The sequence below is a fragment of the Nasonia vitripennis genome, chromosome 2 (assembly GCF_009193385.2).
Source record: "Nasonia vitripennis strain AsymCx chromosome 2, Nvit_psr_1.1, whole genome shotgun sequence".
Lineage (NCBI taxonomy): Eukaryota > Metazoa > Arthropoda > Insecta > Hymenoptera > Pteromalidae > Nasonia > Nasonia vitripennis.
This window is the reverse complement of record NC_045758.1, coordinates 15,160,212-15,177,643: the sequence shown is the minus strand read 5'-3', so window position 1 is coordinate 15,177,643 and position 17,432 is coordinate 15,160,212. Positions and strand designations below refer to the sequence as shown.

General features: G+C 42.4%; 2 protein-coding genes and 1 long non-coding RNA gene across 3 annotated transcripts; 2 read left to right on the top strand and 1 right to left on the bottom strand.

The window, feature by feature from the left end:
* Positions 1-782: 782 nt before the first annotated feature.
* Positions 783-1,636, bottom strand: LOC103315394. Its single transcript, XR_511887.4, has 3 exons — positions 1,279-1,636; positions 1,012-1,162; positions 783-933 (listed from the first exon to the last, which is right to left on the bottom strand). It is a non-coding gene; the product is annotated as an uncharacterized LOC103315394 (long non-coding RNA).
* Positions 1,637-5,908: 4,272 nt separating this feature from the next.
* Positions 5,909-6,839, top strand: LOC100120995 (probable salivary secreted peptide). Its single transcript, XM_016987133.2, has 2 exons — positions 5,909-5,988; positions 6,443-6,839. The coding sequence occupies exon 2, from the start codon at positions 6,450-6,452 to the stop codon at positions 6,837-6,839; it is 390 nt and encodes a 129-aa protein (XP_016842622.1). The 5' UTR covers positions 5,909-5,988; positions 6,443-6,449.
* An 8,598-nt stretch (positions 6,840-15,437) lies between these two features.
* On the top strand, positions 15,438-16,453 carry LOC100120971 (protein lethal(2)essential for life). Its single transcript, XM_003425323.2, has one exon. It carries the CDS (start codon positions 15,599-15,601, stop codon positions 16,172-16,174), a length of 576 nt encoding a protein of 191 aa, XP_003425371.1. The 5' UTR covers positions 15,438-15,598; the 3' UTR covers positions 16,175-16,453.
* Positions 16,454-17,432: the final 979 nt, after the last annotated feature.

The following is a 17,432-nucleotide window of genomic DNA, read 5'->3' as shown; positions in this document are numbered from 1 at the left end:
TCAAAACACTAATTGAGGACTCGAGTGAGAGATCTCGTTACGGACGCATTACATGCATGCGGGAGACTCTCACTCGTCGCGAATTGCCTCGTTAACCTCGTTCGAGGGCGCAATATAACGCACTTTCACGCGCGCCGCGCAATTCATCTTCGTGCGTGGAGGAAGATCTTGCGCGAAGCCGCGCGCGTGCACTTGTACTGCGCCGGCAAGAGAATCGTAATCAAAGACTGTGAATGAACTGAATATAGCTCGAGTGTGTCGCATTAACGACGCGCCACCTCTCGTTCTTGCGAAAATAATGGGACCTCGATACTGCAGGCTATGTATATTAGTCAGTGGAATGGAAGATGCAATCTTCTTTGATGTATTTCTATACGGAAACTGTGTACAAACTTTGTGTGCACAACAAAGAATGTCAGGGGCCCACGTAATAGATTTTGATGTTCTACAACAGGGGCCATACTGAATTTGCTCAAATCAAAAGAGTTATTTGATTTCATAGAAATATATGATATTGATTCAATATTTTGAGTACTTACCAGTGCATTCCAGCTCCAGAGCTGTATCAAGGTGGCTGAAGTGTTCAAGAATGCCCGTTCGAGTCAATCTAGTTCCAGTAGGGCGTTGATGCAGCAGGAAATGCCAACAAGCAGTACCAGAGTGTTCAAATACATCTTCAGGTATGTTTATAGCAATAAATGCTCCAGAATCATCTATCTTGAGATAGTCGAAGTGGTCAGCAACAACGCCAACCTACTTTGCTCAGATTCTACAGTGTTAATCAGCTCCTTGGTTATCTTTGCAAGGTTACATTGACAGCAATATGCCGCTAATTGCCTTTGTCCTCTGAGAGCAATGCAACACATAAATTTGACCTTGTCTTTTAACATATGCCAGCACTAAATAGCTGGAGAGAAAGGCACTGATCCAAGTCTAAAAACACATCATACAATGATTTAGTGACAGATTCATAAAAAATATAAGACAAAAATAAAAAAGAAAGTAAGTAACTGTTTGGATCATGAGTCATGATCGTAGCTAAACTTCATTCAGAGTTCAAAACAGCATCTGCAGGAATAAGGTTAAGGTGGCAGTAGAAACAGCATAATCCTCATTCAGACTACATCTTGATGGAAGAACATAAGTATCGGAACAGCAGGAGCTGCAAATAGTAGGAGTACGTTAGTCACGAAAACCCGGGCGATAACCTCCAAACGAAAACTGCTCGTTGGAGTTGCATATTTTCTCCCGTACTGTTGCAACCCTTGACCAACTAACCTGAGACTTATACTCACGCACATCGCATCGTAACTGTCATTACGCTGCATCGCTTTTTTGTTACACACCGCCATCGTTAACCAAGAATTCCGGGTAGTAGAGCGCGAGTTGCGACTGGCTTAATGCCTCGACGACGTCGTTCAACTCTCACGGACTTACTGTATCCGGCACCGCGTCGTCGATGCCACATGTACAGACATGTACTTATTACTTATAAGTACTCATTTCCGAAACCTGTACGAGCTAAATTCCAACGTAATTGTTTTATAGATAAGTACTCACTCGCGGGACGCGTAACCGCGACCTTGTCGCCAGCCGGCTTCAGATAGATGCGCAGAATGCTGCGCGTGGCGCCAAAATGTCGTTGACGGTTGAGCTCGCGAGGTAAAGATAGTCGTACCTGCCCAGAATGCCTTGGGCTCACAAAATATTGTCCAAATCTATGCAATATTACTGATTTTTCATAGCAGCATCTGGATGCTGTTGTTTTCGTACGAAGGAAATTTCGATATAAGTATTTTATGCAAAATTAAAAGAATCATTCTTATATATATATATATATATATATATATATATTTTTTTGTTTTCTTCAACCAAAACATGATTTATCCCCTATTTTCGCCAACAGAGAGTTATCGCGCACACATACACTTCCCGTAGAAAAACTCATATATTTATATAAAACTCGTCTATCAATTATATAGAAGCACTTCCGAGCGACGCGAGCATTTGGAATTGAATGGGAATTATCGTCGTCCGCTATAATCAGAAAATTAAGCAACGCGTTAACCGCGCGGCGTATAATGCATCGCTCGCCGGCCCTCCTCGCGCGCTCTATTCTGAACACACACACGCACACACACCTGTCGGTCTTCCATTTTCATTAGCGCCGAGACGGAATTTCGGCAGCAGCCGATCGATCGATCGGCGCGTCGGCGCAATAAAAATTTCTCTCTCTCTCTCTCTCTCTCTCTCTCTCTCTCTCTCTCTCTCTCTCCGCGTAGCTCTCTTCGTCATTTTCGATTAATCGACTTTGAAGCATCCTCTTAAAATCACAGCGTACGGCGCGCGCGAGTTTCGAAAAAAGCGGATTCGTCAAATCCCCTGTCTGCGCGTCGATACCTATATGTACCTATATATATATATATATATATAGGTAGGTACACAGCTCTCGGCGCGCAGTGAAAACACAGTAGCGCCGCCGGAATGTAAGCCCCCGACGTCGATTTTGTTGTTTTTGCAAGCTCGCGGCCCGACGCGATTACACGGCCCACGGCCCGCGCGCGCGCGCGACCGATTTGCGACTATACACGGAAATATAATCGGAGCAGCTCCTGTATGCACTCGCCGACGGCCTCAATCCGCTGCGAGACTGTCATTTTTCTTTTTGTTCAACGAACTTATATATACGAGTGCAGTTTGTTCACTTATTTCCCGTTTCGAAAAAGTATAATGTGTACCGCGAAAAAAAGTTTCTCGAAGCTGTGTACAGCGCAGCAGCTATATGACAGATTGATCGATTTAGCGCGCATAAAAAGTAATGACGGGCCTCGCACGATCGGCCTATAAATCACGACTCGTTGAATATTAGAACAATCCCGCGGGAGAGAATCTATATCGCCACCTGTTCCCCTAATGTACTCATATGTATGTGCGGCTGGCTTGGGGTATTTTTATGCAATTTCTGATTCATAATGCATGGAGCTCCGCCTGCACGTAGCTGTGTGTATGGCGAGAAAAGCTCGCGCCGATTATCTATTCCGTGTAAGGATCCGTTTATACATATTACACGACGAGAGTCGCGCAAATATCGAATTGGAATTACGCAAACTTTCGTTTCGCTGCAAAGCACGCCCGACAAATGGCACTTGCGATTTTCAAAAGGTGCGTACGTACACTATACCTACTGTTTCCAAAAACTTTCCTCCGCGTAGCTAGTCATAAGCGATAGACACAGAACAAAGCTCTGAGCTGCCGCAGAGAAGTTGACGCCCGCCGAGAATGCCAATCCGAGGAAGTAAATCAAGACTCCGCGAGCTGCGTGAAAGAGAGAGTTACAACGCATGTTGGCAAGATTGCGAGGAAAGAGTATGGGCGAGAGATAAGCCGAGGGATGTGTACGCGCGCTGCGGGAGAGGAGCGAGTTCGAAAGATAGAAAAGGACGGGAGGTAGAGAGAGAGAGAGAGAGAGAGAGAGAGAGAGAGAGAGAGAGAGAGAGAGAGAGAGCAGAGAAAGCCCGCGCACGCTTGTACAAGCTGTTCTAATGAGATAAGTTAGCTCGGCGTACTTTACTTTTAATATCCCTCCCATCCTGCTAGCCCTAAACGAGCCAACTTACGCGGTTCGACGTCTCTTCCTGATACTTTATCCCCACGGCCGCCGCACCGCCGCATTACCCCCGCCCATAGCGCGAGATCGATCCCCCGCAACCGCGAGCATCCAGCTCCTTATAGCGGAGAAACGATCTGCCACAGCAGCAGCCGCGATTTATGCCTCGCTCGTCCGTGATTTCTTTCGGAGCTCTCCGTATAAACAGCTCGAATTCCCGGCGACGATCGAGTCATCGCTCAGCACTCCTTCTCGCCGGCGACCAATGGCATCGCTCAGAGCTATAGGGGCCCATCAAGAAGCTTTCATCCGTTCGTATTTTTCAAGCGCGAATATAATCCCCGAGGAATATTTCATTGGCGCGCGCGAGTGCATGCACGCGCAGACGGCTAATGCGAATAAATGGGCCGAGACGCGCTGAGAGAGAGAGAGAGAGAGAGAGAGAGAGAGAGAGAGCCCATTATGGGCCGGCGCGAATTAGCGCGCGGCGCATTGTCGGCTCGCTGACGAAGGATAATTCGCTGCGAGGAAGACGCAGCCCGCGCGCGGCTTTATAATCTGCCGGAAATTAGCCCTAACTAGACCGCGGCACAGCTTCGTATACTTTTATCGATGTGAGTGCGGCGGGGAAGGAAGCTTGCCCCGAGTGATTAAACGCTCGTCAAGACAGTCGTAAACAGCGGCTAGCGCTTTTGCTGTTGGCTCGCGAGGATAGATTGTTATTGATGCTGGGCTTTGATTGAGGACGAGAGTTTTTTTTGTATACGATAGGTACACTCTGCAGTACCATTACCCGCGGTGCGTGTGATTTAATTGAAATTGATTCAAAGTGTGTCTAAGATTTTCAGCTTATTATCCGCGGTTGGTATCATAATTGCGGGCGATAATGAGGAATTATGACTCCGGCTCGTATAATCGCTCGCGCGAACGAGACAATGCCGGGCTCATTATGCGCCATTGTGCATGCGAGCTTGAATTTATTTTGATGAAGCTTGCGAGCGAATACCGTGCAAAGTGTATTTATTCAATATACGCCGCGAAAAGGATGATTCAGAACGATTCGCGAATATCTTTCCACCCCCCCCCCCCTGCGCCGACACATATTTATCTTGCGGCCAGTGCCATGAAATTTTCACCAAAATAAACATTCATAAAGCGCGCAAAGAGTATATTCGAATTCGCGCGCCAGAAAAAGCTCATAACATCGCGGCCCAGCGGAAGTGCGTGTGTGCGTTTCAGTTGCAATGAACTTCTTTGCGTGTACACGCGCGAATTTTGCAACGAAAATATATCGCCATCGGGTTGTAAACAAACGTTTCGGTAATAAAACAAAAATACCCTTTCATCCGAAGCCGAGAGCTCGCTGCACGTTCTGAATGGGGAAATCTGAAAAATAGTGCGGCGCCTGCTACGACCGCAGTTTCCCGGAAATTTTCCGGCACCGGCGGTGGCGCATACAGTTTAAAACGAATTGCCGCCGGCTGAATAGTGCCGAGAGTCATCGATTGTCCTGAATTGAAAAACAATTAGTAAATTGCGGTTTGCGTCGCGGCATCGCGTGTACGTATACATATACATAGCGCTGCAGTGTGTATCCTACTGCGCGGACGCGCATCGCCCCATTGAAAAGCTCGACGCTTTCGCTTCAATTTCACTTTTGATGAAATTTCGTGCTGCAGCCCCGCGCGCAAAAGAGAAGTGGCTCGTGCAGCGGCCGAAATCGACAATTCATTTAATATCTTCATTAAATTCGCGAAATTGCTGCTTTGAGAGAGAGAGAGGGAGAAAGCGAACATTTTCACAATCGCGCATCGGGTCTATATATACGTTGATTAAATCAGTAACGCGAAGCGTATTGCTGAAATTTCAGCGCTACAGGTACAACTTTTTCGCGTAAAAAATAACGATACTGGATTTCCACAACTCGTTGGATCACGGGCTATTTTTACGTTTTTTTCGAAGTGTTTCCTTGTTATCAGTTTTCGAGCAGCTGTTTACTCGGAAATCCACGTTGCCCGCGTGTACGGGTTAAATAATTGTTCCTTGATAAGAGACTCTGATAACATTCTAGAACATCGTGTATTAGCAGTTTGCAAAGAATCAAATTTATTCGGAACATGACTCATCGTCTGTATAGTGTCAAAGATGACGTCTTTTTTAGTTGTTCGCTTCTCGTGCGCGGTGGGGTATTTCGTCTTGAGCAATGTTTGAGTTTCGAGCGGCTCGTCCCCACCTGGGCCTGCGCATCAGCGGAATTTTCTGTACGAATCGCGTTCTTGAAGGCTCATTAAAAAAGAATCGCTTCTTATCGGATTCGACAGTTTGCTTTCAGAAGTCTGAATCAATTAATCGTGTATAATTTTTGTAATCGTATTTCCTTCGTAAGTATGCTTTTTATATTTTGTGTCCTCAATGCATAATTGTGCTGCAATTTATTGAACATTTATTCTGCTGCTGTAAACACAAAGTAGTTTACTCCATTGTCTAATTAGAATAATACAATTAAAGAAAGTAGATCCAATAAAAGTAATTTGTTGTTTCCTCCGTATAACGCATAGTACAGTTAAACGCAACAAAAGCTCGCGATATTTCATAAGGCTTGTATCGCCGAAAGGCCCTCGAGCGTTTGGTTGCGCGCCGCATCAATATGCACGCTGGCACGATCCGCTGGCGTCTAAACCCTCCGTATGGCTCCTAAAAACCTTAACGATCCACGTGCTCTCCTAATTTTACAAGCCCGCTCGCGCGAGCTGCCTCTACATGTACAGGCTTATCTATATGATAATAATAACAACAGCGCGCACGCACTGAAATTACGTAATCGCACATCCGCAGATAGAAAATGTCGACGCAGCGTTTCGCGGCAACGGCTCTGCTGCTGGTCCTGGCAGCGGCGACCCTGGCGAGCTCGGCCGGCGTCAACTCGACGAACAATAGTAAGTCGCACCACCTGATAATCGGCAGCCGCGTCTGGGGCGACCGGCTCCTGCAGCGGGTCCACGTGCAGAAGGACTACTCCTGGTTCCGAGTGGTCAAGGAGACCAGGACCTTCCCCGGTGACGGCATCTCCAAGATCACCGAGATCCAGGCTCTGGACCAGAGGAGCGACCGCAGCGGAGCCGACGTAGCGCTTATCAATGGCGGACCCGATCAGACCTTTGTCACCCTGCAGTTCAAGAGCCAGAGGAGCCAGTCCATCGACTTCGTCGTCGAGATCTACGGAAAGCGATGAGCGAGTGTTATGTTGCTTTTTCTTAAGTCTCACCTGTATAGCTTAGCACGAAACGAGTGTTATTAAAGTGTGCAAACAAGAAGCAAGCTTTTGTTATTTTACCAAAGTTTTTGCAATAAATAAACTGCGTGTAAACGCGTTCTAACTTATCGCGTGAGTGCGTCGAACGTTTCATTTCTCTGATTGTCACAATCGCATCTCCGAATAGTATATATAGAACGCTATTGATTGACTCTCGCATATAGCTGCCAAAGCTCGAAATATATATTACTTCGAAAATCCTATCAATATAAGACGGATGCTAAAACCACTAACCTGCCCTACTGTGCTTCACTTTCCGATATCGAATCTGGATTACTATTGCTCTTAATTATGGAAAGGCTTTAAGACTTCCCATCAGTTCAATCAAATATAATATTAATGCAATTTTCAAACTATCGCTGATACAAGTGCCCAACTATAGATAAGACAAGTTATATCGTCGCGTATATCAATCCCATTCCTTCATCGAACCATGTATATAGCTACTCAAATTGTTAAAGTGAGTTAGTCAAGGGCATAAACTTTATCGATAAGACGCAAAAAAGTGTTAGCTCGAGTTATCTCTTCTCTCTTTCTTTTTTCCACTTATTTTCACAGTCTATTGCAACGCCTTCCCCTCATTCACTTCCTAAAGCCTGTCTTCAACTAACCCAATTCGTCAGGATAAGTCGAGCGGACACGAGGATAATTCGGTTACTTCGACACCCTACTACGACGAACCCTTGTTCCTCCGTACCTTATTCTTCTTCCCGCTCTTAAGCCGCGCCTCCTTTTGTTTTCTTCGGACTGTTTTTTCGCGCGAGAACGTGCGTCCAAAACCGCGCGCGCATGCGAATTCGAGAAAAAAAAAATTGTCAACCGCACCGATGCCAAGTTGCGCGAAACGATTCTGTACGGTCTTGCATTGAAAAGAGCACGAATCAAAATCCAAACAATATCAGCAGCAACGATGCATATTTTTCGCGCGCATTTCGCCGGGCGCGCCTTTCATTATCGTCGCGCGAGCGCGAGAAAAAAGCGCGAACCGAAAAAAAGCGTCGCGTGAAAAGAGGGCCGGCAGCTGAGTCGTTTGTGCTTCGGCGTCGACTGGAAACAGCCGGCGTATACACACGCGCGAGAAAAACTGTCGCGTCATATATACACATATACCGTCGTCGTCGTGTGCAAATATTGGTCGCGCGCAGGCGTCGAAAATGTGAGCGCCACTGCACCGTGTTCTGATTTTTTAAAGCCTATATCCTTTTCCTCTTGTTTGAGCGATGCTGTGCGCGCGCGGTTCTTCGGCTATATTTTCCTTTCTTCCTATCTCCGTGATTTTGCGTTGAATACACATTAACGTAAGCGGCTCTGTCAAAATACGAAAATACACGCCTCCAAAAATATCTTCGTATAACAAAGTACAAGCTGCAATGCTCGTTTTAATGGTCCATAATATTAATCCGCCGGGGTGCGCGTAGTTAATGCAAAATACGATGGGCGCATCTACATGTATCGAAAGAAGCATTATATGTGACGCGCGCGCGAGAGAGCATCAATATAAACCATCGTTAAATACCTCAATGTATGTATGCGGAGAGAGACGGAAAAACGGGCCAAACAAGCTTATCTATATAGGTATATATGTGTGTGTGTGGGTGTGTGTGTGTGTGTGTGTGTTTACCCGAAAAACAACACATCGAGAGCTGGCGCGTGTAAATCGCGATAATTGAATGATGTCGATCGAATCTACATTTAAATGCCATAAACCCGTGCCACTGGGCGCCGCTGTAATTCGTCCTTTCGTTAATTCCATTTTACATAAAAGTATTAACGAACTTTCAGGCGAATCGCGCTCAGTTGGCTGCCGGTTGTGGGGATATACCTACGTAAATCGAGGGCTTTTCGAAAGCGCGCGCGTATTATAATGTGTGGCTGCGAGAGATAGCGTGTTGTATACATATACTGAAAAGAGTGAGCGCGCATTACTTGCTCGCGAGGCTAATGCATTCTCGTCGTTTCGACGTACCGTCACACTTCGTGTATCGCGCGCGGGCGCGCGCGTGTGTGTGTGTAGGGGAGTGCGTGAAACACGAAGACTGCGAGATGCATGTGCAGTGTGTATTATGCCTGCCGAATCGAAAGCTCTGGCAGCGGATCTTCACCTGTTTGTGTATATCTGCTAATGGAACTATAAGGAGAATTGATTTACTTTTTGAATTACCAGCTACTCTATGGACGCGTGCAGTTATAGCATTAGCAGTCGAAGCAGCAGGCCAAACAAGGCAGTTGTAGCATTGGTGCAGGCGCGCACTGTCCGTAGATACTGTTGCTCTAGCGGTCCGCATCTACGTTATGTATATCAGAATAAAAATGTTTGGTAGATAAGTAGGGGTCGAATTTCGAGATTCAAACAAATATACGCATACGTTCCCTGGTAAAACGAACGGCCAATCAGACAACGAATAAAACGGATACCATGGCTTTTTTAGAGTAGGATTAGGTAGGATCATGCGAATTCAAAAAACTCCAGACATTTAAAAATTCGAGCCATCGCACGTGAAGGCATAAGTGGGTTTTGCATGTGACAAGCAATAGACAAAGGGTACGAGAGCGGGAGAGAGAGAGAGAGAGAGAAAATAGCGAGTCCCGCGCACGGTTCTACCCAAACCGAAATACGCACAATAGAGCGTTTAATTTACGTTCGCACTTGTTTAAATAATAAATAATCGCGAGAGCTGCGCGCATAGGTATAGCAGCGCTGTTAACATTTACGAACAGATGTTGCGACGGCCGGGGGCAGTTGTCGTTCACTGTTTACTTCTGCGTTTTGGGCTAATTAACATGTCACTCCGACACGCGATATTTCTCGAAAATTCGTTCGGTCGATGCGGAAAAAAAGATTCGGAAAACACACGCGCCCGGGCCGTGTACCGGCACGTGTATGACGGAACGTTTTGTGGTAGAAATTATACTATCGCAAAAATTTATCACTAGCCTATGATGTTGCACGGAGTAAATAATCCGCCGTACAATCGAATCACACTCGTAAAAATCAATTCGCCGCGGAAGAAATTCGGTATACGCACAGTAGCCAGTATGGAATTTATTCCAATCGGATTCCCGCGTACAAATGCGCCTATGCTGCAGCCTTGATGTTGACCGGCGCGTTACGAGAAAAAAAAAGATTAACGCAAAAAAAAACAAGGACGTACCTCGAGCTACGAAGCTCTGTCGGCGGCGATTTATCGAAGCGAAGCTACACAGAGGCGTATGCGCTATACACATACAGCTATATCAAAAGCGTCGGGGAATTCTCTTTTCTCGATATGCAGCGCGATCGCGCGAACGAGCGGATGGTTCGAACATCGCGTAATCGTTTTAACACGCAGCGCCGGCATCCGTGTCCGCGCCTCTGCATACTAGCTTTGCGCACAGCTCTGTCTCTCGATATTTCGAAAACAAAATGCGCGAGTTATCACGGCGACCTGGGTATTTTGCAGCCGCGCGCTGGCGCGAATGACGATTTCGAACGCGGATGAAAGTCCTAGGATTATATACTAATGCTGTCGGTGTAAGATATCGCGTGTACGACAGTGGTGATCATTTCCACGCGATTATTCCGTGGTACACTCAATAAGCAAATGAAAAGGCCGAAATCGCGCAGCACAGCCGATAATTCGTATTCTTTCTCGTTAACCGCTCGCGCGCCCGCGAAATGAAAAACTTTGCACCACAGCAGCAATTACGCGGCCAGTCAGTGCTCCGGGGCGATGCTTTTAAAAAGCCGCGTAAACAGGTCGACGCAGCTTTCTCTCTCTCTCTCTCTCTCTCTCTCTCTCTCTCTCTCTCTCTCTCTCTCTCTCTCTCTCTCAGCTGGCAGTCCCCCGCGCGGCGGAAAATAAACGGGATGTACACGCGCGTATAGGTATATATAGAGCAGACAAAGCTCTCTCCCGCCGCGCGAGTTTACAAAATTTGATTGCACTCGCGGCCCGTCCGCGATTATGGCGAAAAGGATTAGCCATGGACAGCGAGCTCGAATTAATTAAGCCGGTTAACCGGCCCGGACCGCTGCTGATGCGTTCTCCCTCCCCTTCTCCGGCTCGATCTCTCAAATCGAAAGGAGCCGCCGGAAATTGTGTTTGCTTTGTTTTCACACGTTTCGACTAATGAACAACAAGAGCAGCCTCGAGCTCTAACTCTATTCCGCGCTCTCGTGCGGCTGTACACATACGTATACAGACTATAGCTGCACTAACAATTTCCGCCGCGCGGCGACGACTACGTGTCCGCCGAATAAGAAGTCGGACGCGATCTGACGGCGCGGGAAAAAGACCGGCTGACAGCTGCGGAATTGCTTCGTAAAAGGTGTGATTTTGAAGTTTAATCAGAGCTTCTCAGGGATGAGATAGGGGTACATATATCTCTCTGCGCGAAAGCTAGAGTGTGCTCGGGATTCGGAAAAGCTCTTTTGCGCCCGAGTGCGAGGATCGATCGCTTATAGAACCGAATATAACCGTCTTTGCGAAGAGAATACGGGAATTTCTATGCGGCGCGTAACGCGCATCAACAAATGCAGCGATCATCCGGCGATGAAGGACGGAGTAGCGATTTTTTCCCCGCAAAAAAAGAGGATTTTTTTATACCGCTCGAAAATCCGCTTCCAGGCGCAGGGAGAAGAGAGAAAGGTCTGCAATAAACCCTGGCGCGCGTATGTATGAAAACGGAAAATAAACGAGCGGTTTCCCGCAACCATTGACATGGCCGGCAGCTAGCCCGCCGTGTAAACGAGCGCGGCTCATGGGCGGGGGCTGGAAAATTATTTTCAAAATGACAAAATGGTACGTATTATATACCTAGTCGATGACGCGTGTGTGTCGAGCTACACGACAATATCACATGTATATGTATACGTGTACGGGAATATTCGAGCGATCTCGGTACCGTGTGATATGACACGTTTGACGCTGGATTGTATATTTCGCTTATATGCGATCCCCCTTTTCATATTGACAACTACGATGACAGTCCTGATCAATTATGGATTGTACTGAATACTCATGAAGGTGTGGCTGGCCTCGGTTGTTATCTATTACGGACAAATATAATATACTATACGATGCGTATTGACTCGCATGGATTGTAAATGTACCAAATTGCTGCTTCTTTGTTGGAGCTTATAATGGATAGAGGTATTCAATTGCTGAATTAAAATTGATAAATATTCCTGAACCATCAGATTATTAAGTTTTTTTCAAACGAAGTGTTTATTATACTGTGGGTATTTACATTAAGCAACTTCTGCAGACATAAAGCCAAGGCTATATAAGAAAAACTGCACTACAGAGAGAAAACCTCCTGGGCATAAGAAAGTTATATTGAGATAACTTCACTCCCCAGGCGCTTAAACAATTAGCCTGCTTCTAACACCTTTTGCTATTCGTTACTTTAGATCCATACTTATTCGATAATAACGAGGAAAATGCGAATCTAGCACATATTGCGTTTTGGCTAAAATGGTATATAAATTATATTAAAGAAAAAGTTCGACGTAAATACTTACGCTCGCAAATCTATCGCGACGATCGAGACAGGCTAAAGATATAAAACTTTTTTCTTCTTCTATTCTTATACGCGTCATTCAATTAATTATCCCTTCGTAGATTCGCCGAGTTATCGAAAGGAAATAAGACAAGTCTTGTGAGGGGAAGAACTTGTCCTCGGGCCTAGTGTGCTATACGCAAACATCTTAATTCTTATTTGAACAGAAAGACTTGTTTGTTAATTAGTGAATATTATTTATAGAAAGATTGATAAGACAAGCTCACAAAGAACGTAGGAAATTATTTGCGATGTTCATTTTACTTGCGTATTGCAGATTGAAATAAATGAGCATAACATATAAATTCAGCATTCATTTCATAAATTTCACATTAATTAATTAATATCCAGACAGTACGGATGCAAATAAAAAATTGACATACCTTCGAACATTTATTATAGCTTTGTGAATACAAATCAAACATTGTTGCACGTAAATATTTTTCCGTAAAATGCGATGCAAATTGAACGAACCTTTTAGGTCGGGTAAATTGCACTAATAAATAATAGCGTCGTGCTTCTCACAGTAGAGCTCTCGCGTTATGTACGTCCGGATAAAAGAATCGTGCAACAATCAATTTTCACAAAGGCTTTTGATTTGTTTATATAACTTTATTCTAGATATGTGCGCGTTCGTAATTATCAATTTTTTTCCGGAACGCATCCTATCGTGTTCGACGTATATACCCATACATACGTAGAGGGCAAATTGAAAAACGCAATTCTCGCAGCCGAGTCTGTCGAGCGGAAGGCATAAATATGAAAATGCACGAGAGGGCACGCGCGAAACTCACGTTAAATTATCATTCTGCTCTAGCCACAAAGGCTGCGTTAAATAAATTCACCTTTTTTCCGCTTCCGTTGCATTGCGGAATATGCGCTTATAACGCCTGTAAGTATGTGTGTGTGCGAAAAGCGGCTGTACGTGCTGTACAAAAAAAAGAGAAGAGCGATGGAAAGTGGAGAGGCAGAGGAAAGAGACCGTACAATAGGAAAACGAGAGTAAACAGGGGTAGAGAACTCTTGCTCTGGGTATCAGCAAGCTACTTGTTTTATTGGGTTTCGAATTTTTTTTAGCTTAAAAGCACGTACTAAAAATATGAGTATCGATAAAATCTAACAATATTATTAAAAAAAAAATAAGTGCTAGCTACTTACGGAGCAATATATGTGTGAAAAGCTTGTTATTTTTGTCGAGTTTATAAGGGAGGATCTCAATAAATTACTTATCGCACCGAATTATTGCATGTTAATCGCTGTGTAGAGGGTCTCTATAAAGGCGATATGAAAATTAACCTCCATCTACCACCTCCTTTGCCATGGCAACGATTGCTTTTAGAGTTATGTTTATGCGCGATATCGCGTAATTGTAAGCCTCAAATTACCACGGGAGGCCGAAGTACGTTCGAGACACAGGTATATCTGCGCATTCTCGTATGGTTTTCGTAAATAAAGATAAAGTTAATTTACTGCTACTGATCATTAAAATAATGATGTACACAATAATTATATTTTGTCAAAATATAAATTTACATCTGTTGATTAATGTTGAAATCTTTTTGAGATTTTTGTCTTTATTTGTACAGTAATGCGTCACAGCTCATCATAAATTGCTAGTTAAATAAATAAAGTCAACGTTTATTAAGTGCTTCTCAATAAGGTTCGCATTTATTTTAATAATGTCTTTTTAATGTACACATAAAACTAAGTTTTTTGATAAGGACAGAATTATAAGCATAAGCTGCGATCTCTATCAATTTATATCATCTCATTATAAACGAAATCTCTAAAAGAATTATAGACATTATATTTAACTTGTTTATTAAGAGTTTTAAATAAATTAGATAATATTTTATTTCAGTGTTACATTTTTAGATAAGTAAAGCAGTACAAGACTACGAAAATTTGCGCATCTTAGTAATATTCAATCAAAAACGAACTAAAAAATACAAAAATACAGATAAGTAATTTTGGAAATATCGTTAATTATAGTCTACCTGCTGATATAAAGTTTACACATACGCCCCCTACTAGAGTACAAAGCAACTAAGATACTCAGTCGGTAAGAGAAAGAGCTACCGTATCCGACAGCTGCTGCCATCTCTATTGAAATGATACAACAAATTACTTGCCTTGTACTCTCTAGCGGATTCTGGCCTGTACTATCGACAGTGTTGATAGGCTTATCTACTTGACCCATTAACTCACAATTCCGAACATGGTTCATAATGGAATAATCTAGATGCCGCTAGCTATTCGTCATCGTTCGCGATCTTTCTCGTAGTTTCCTCCCCTTTAACGAAATTTCTGGGAATAAAAACTACACTTTTTTAAATTAATCCATGGATTTTAAATCTAAGATAAATGTTTACGCCAAACTTGTTATTTAATTCCTACTTCTTGAAGTTGAACTGCTTGTATTGAAGCTGAAGTAAATATTAGTTAAAGTTTGATATATAACGTTACTATAAATTATAAAAGCCTTACCAGATATAGTTAGCAAATTAATAATATTGTAATAAACTTAAAACTGCTATTAATAGACGGTACCTTTATCATACCATTCGCGTTATACACTTTTAGCAACGTGCCGGAATCTATTCTTGTTATTACAATTATTATTTGTAAAAAGTTCAAACACTGCAAGTATAAAATCCATTTCTTATAGATAGTATTTCTATATAAAATTCATTCGTTTAATAAAACGATAACTATATAAAATTCTTCTTACAATTTACTATGCCGGTTTAACAGGGCAAACCATTCATACTGAAATAACTTTGTTTTTATTTTTATTTGCTGTTTCAAGTGTTTACTTAGTGTTTTTATGCAAGTAAATACATGATAAGAAGCAATCTTAAAAACAATCTCTGTTATATGTATTATTTTAACACGAAAACAGTTCTGGACGCTTCTCGAATTTCTCGAAAGCTCCAAGCACCTCAGTCGTCCCGCATAAAAGGAGCTCGGCCGGCACTGCTTTCCCAGTGATAAACTGACGTTCGAAGCGAAAGCATCGAAGCAAACTTAACCTCAAAGCAAAACTTTTACTCGTAAGAGTATAAAGCCAATTCTCAATAACTATACTACTTATAAAGCTTTAAACAAGTTTGTGTTGTTAAAAAAAAATATCGAAAATGTCGTTGGTTCCACTGCTTTTCTCCGACTGGTGGGAGGATTTGGACAGACCGCACCATCTTCTGGATCAAGATTTCGGACTGGGAATCCACCCGGAGCAATTATTAACACCACAACGACTCGAACAATACCTCATCCAGCCACAGAGGAAAAGGTATCCTTTAAATTACATCAGGCCTTGGGCAGAGCTTCTTCGAAGCGCTGATAAAGGAGGAGTATCTACTGTCGAGGCTGACAAGGATAAATTCCAAGTTACGCTGGACGTACAACAATTTAAACCAGAAGAAATCGATGTCAAAGTGGTAGGCAAGCATGTCGTTGTTAACGCCAAGCACGAAGAGAAGCGAGACGAACATGGCTGGATCTCTCGCGAATTCACCAGGAAGTATTTGATTCCGGAGCAGTGCGACATTGATCAAGTTTCATCCAAACTGTCTTCGGACGGAGTGCTCACCATCTTAGCTCCTAGAAAGGACCAGCCAAAATTAGAGAACGAGAAAGTCATCAAAATCGAACACACGGGAAAACCGGCGTTGAAAGCTAAGGAAGAAGTTGAAAAGAAAGATAAAAAGTAAATTTTTGTAAAATTTCATGTTGTTTGATACTTCATTATTCACTGTAAAATTTCATTTCCTTTCACAAACTCTTTTCATTTAGAAAATACTTTTAAAGGCTGCCAGTTACACTACTTTATTTTGTAACTATAAATAAGACTTCTTTACTACTGTTTGTGATACCGAGGATGTTCAAGTGAATATATCCTAGTAAAACTTAGTTTTCTTTTGTATAATTGTAATGTACATTATTTATAATTGTTAAATAGTAAATTTATAAATAAATTGTAAAATAACTTATTTGAAGAGTTTTCATTTTCACCCTTTACCCACTACCTCCTTTTTCAGAATGTATTTACTTTTAGTAAACAATAATGTTGTACAGAAACAAATGTTATATCTTTAAATATTCAAGATAATATGAACTTCGATTTAATTATCTTATGTTAAATTAGTGAAAACAACTTTTTTATTATAATATGCTTCTTATGTTAAAAAATATTGTTGAGCGACAGTAAAGTACAGTAAATATATTTTTTCATATTTATAAGTATAATGTTAATTTAAAACATGTTTGCGACCTATTGAAACAAATATATTCTTACGAGACATAGACAGAGGTTTGTTCCGGTTGCAAACATGGTAGCATTAAATCTATTTACGTATATTGTTAAACACAATTTGTATAAATTAGCTGGAAAATCGTTATATTATAGCATATTATTTTGACATTTTATTTTATTTTAAGTATATTATACATTCTACATCTAAGTACATACGTACATAGCTACAAATCGTACGTGATAGTATTAGTGGAGTGGAGGCGCCATCAACTTTACCCGCGAATCTTTATTTGAAACTCCCTACATCAATTATCAGTCTAACTATTCTAATCTAAAGTGAATAGAGACTTTGTTTTATTACTGGCGTATTTCTTTATTTTAACAATTTACAAACGATACATAAAAGAAAATACATCAATTTTTTAAGTTAAAGCGTGAAAATCAATATAGCTTTAAAGTACTAATTTTAGTCTGAAAAAAACATTCCGGTAATAAAAGATTATGTCAATTTCGTTGTTTTGCAAAGTAAACATTCGCAGGATGTCGGATAAAGATAAACAAACAGAAATAATGAATATATTTCAGCTCGTTGTACTTCCTAATATATTGGAAATCAACTTTTGCTTACAATTGTTAACACTACGTGATATCTAATAAGCACAAACTGTAAGTAAGAAAACTTTTTTCGGACAGATTAGGAATCACGCGTTCATAAA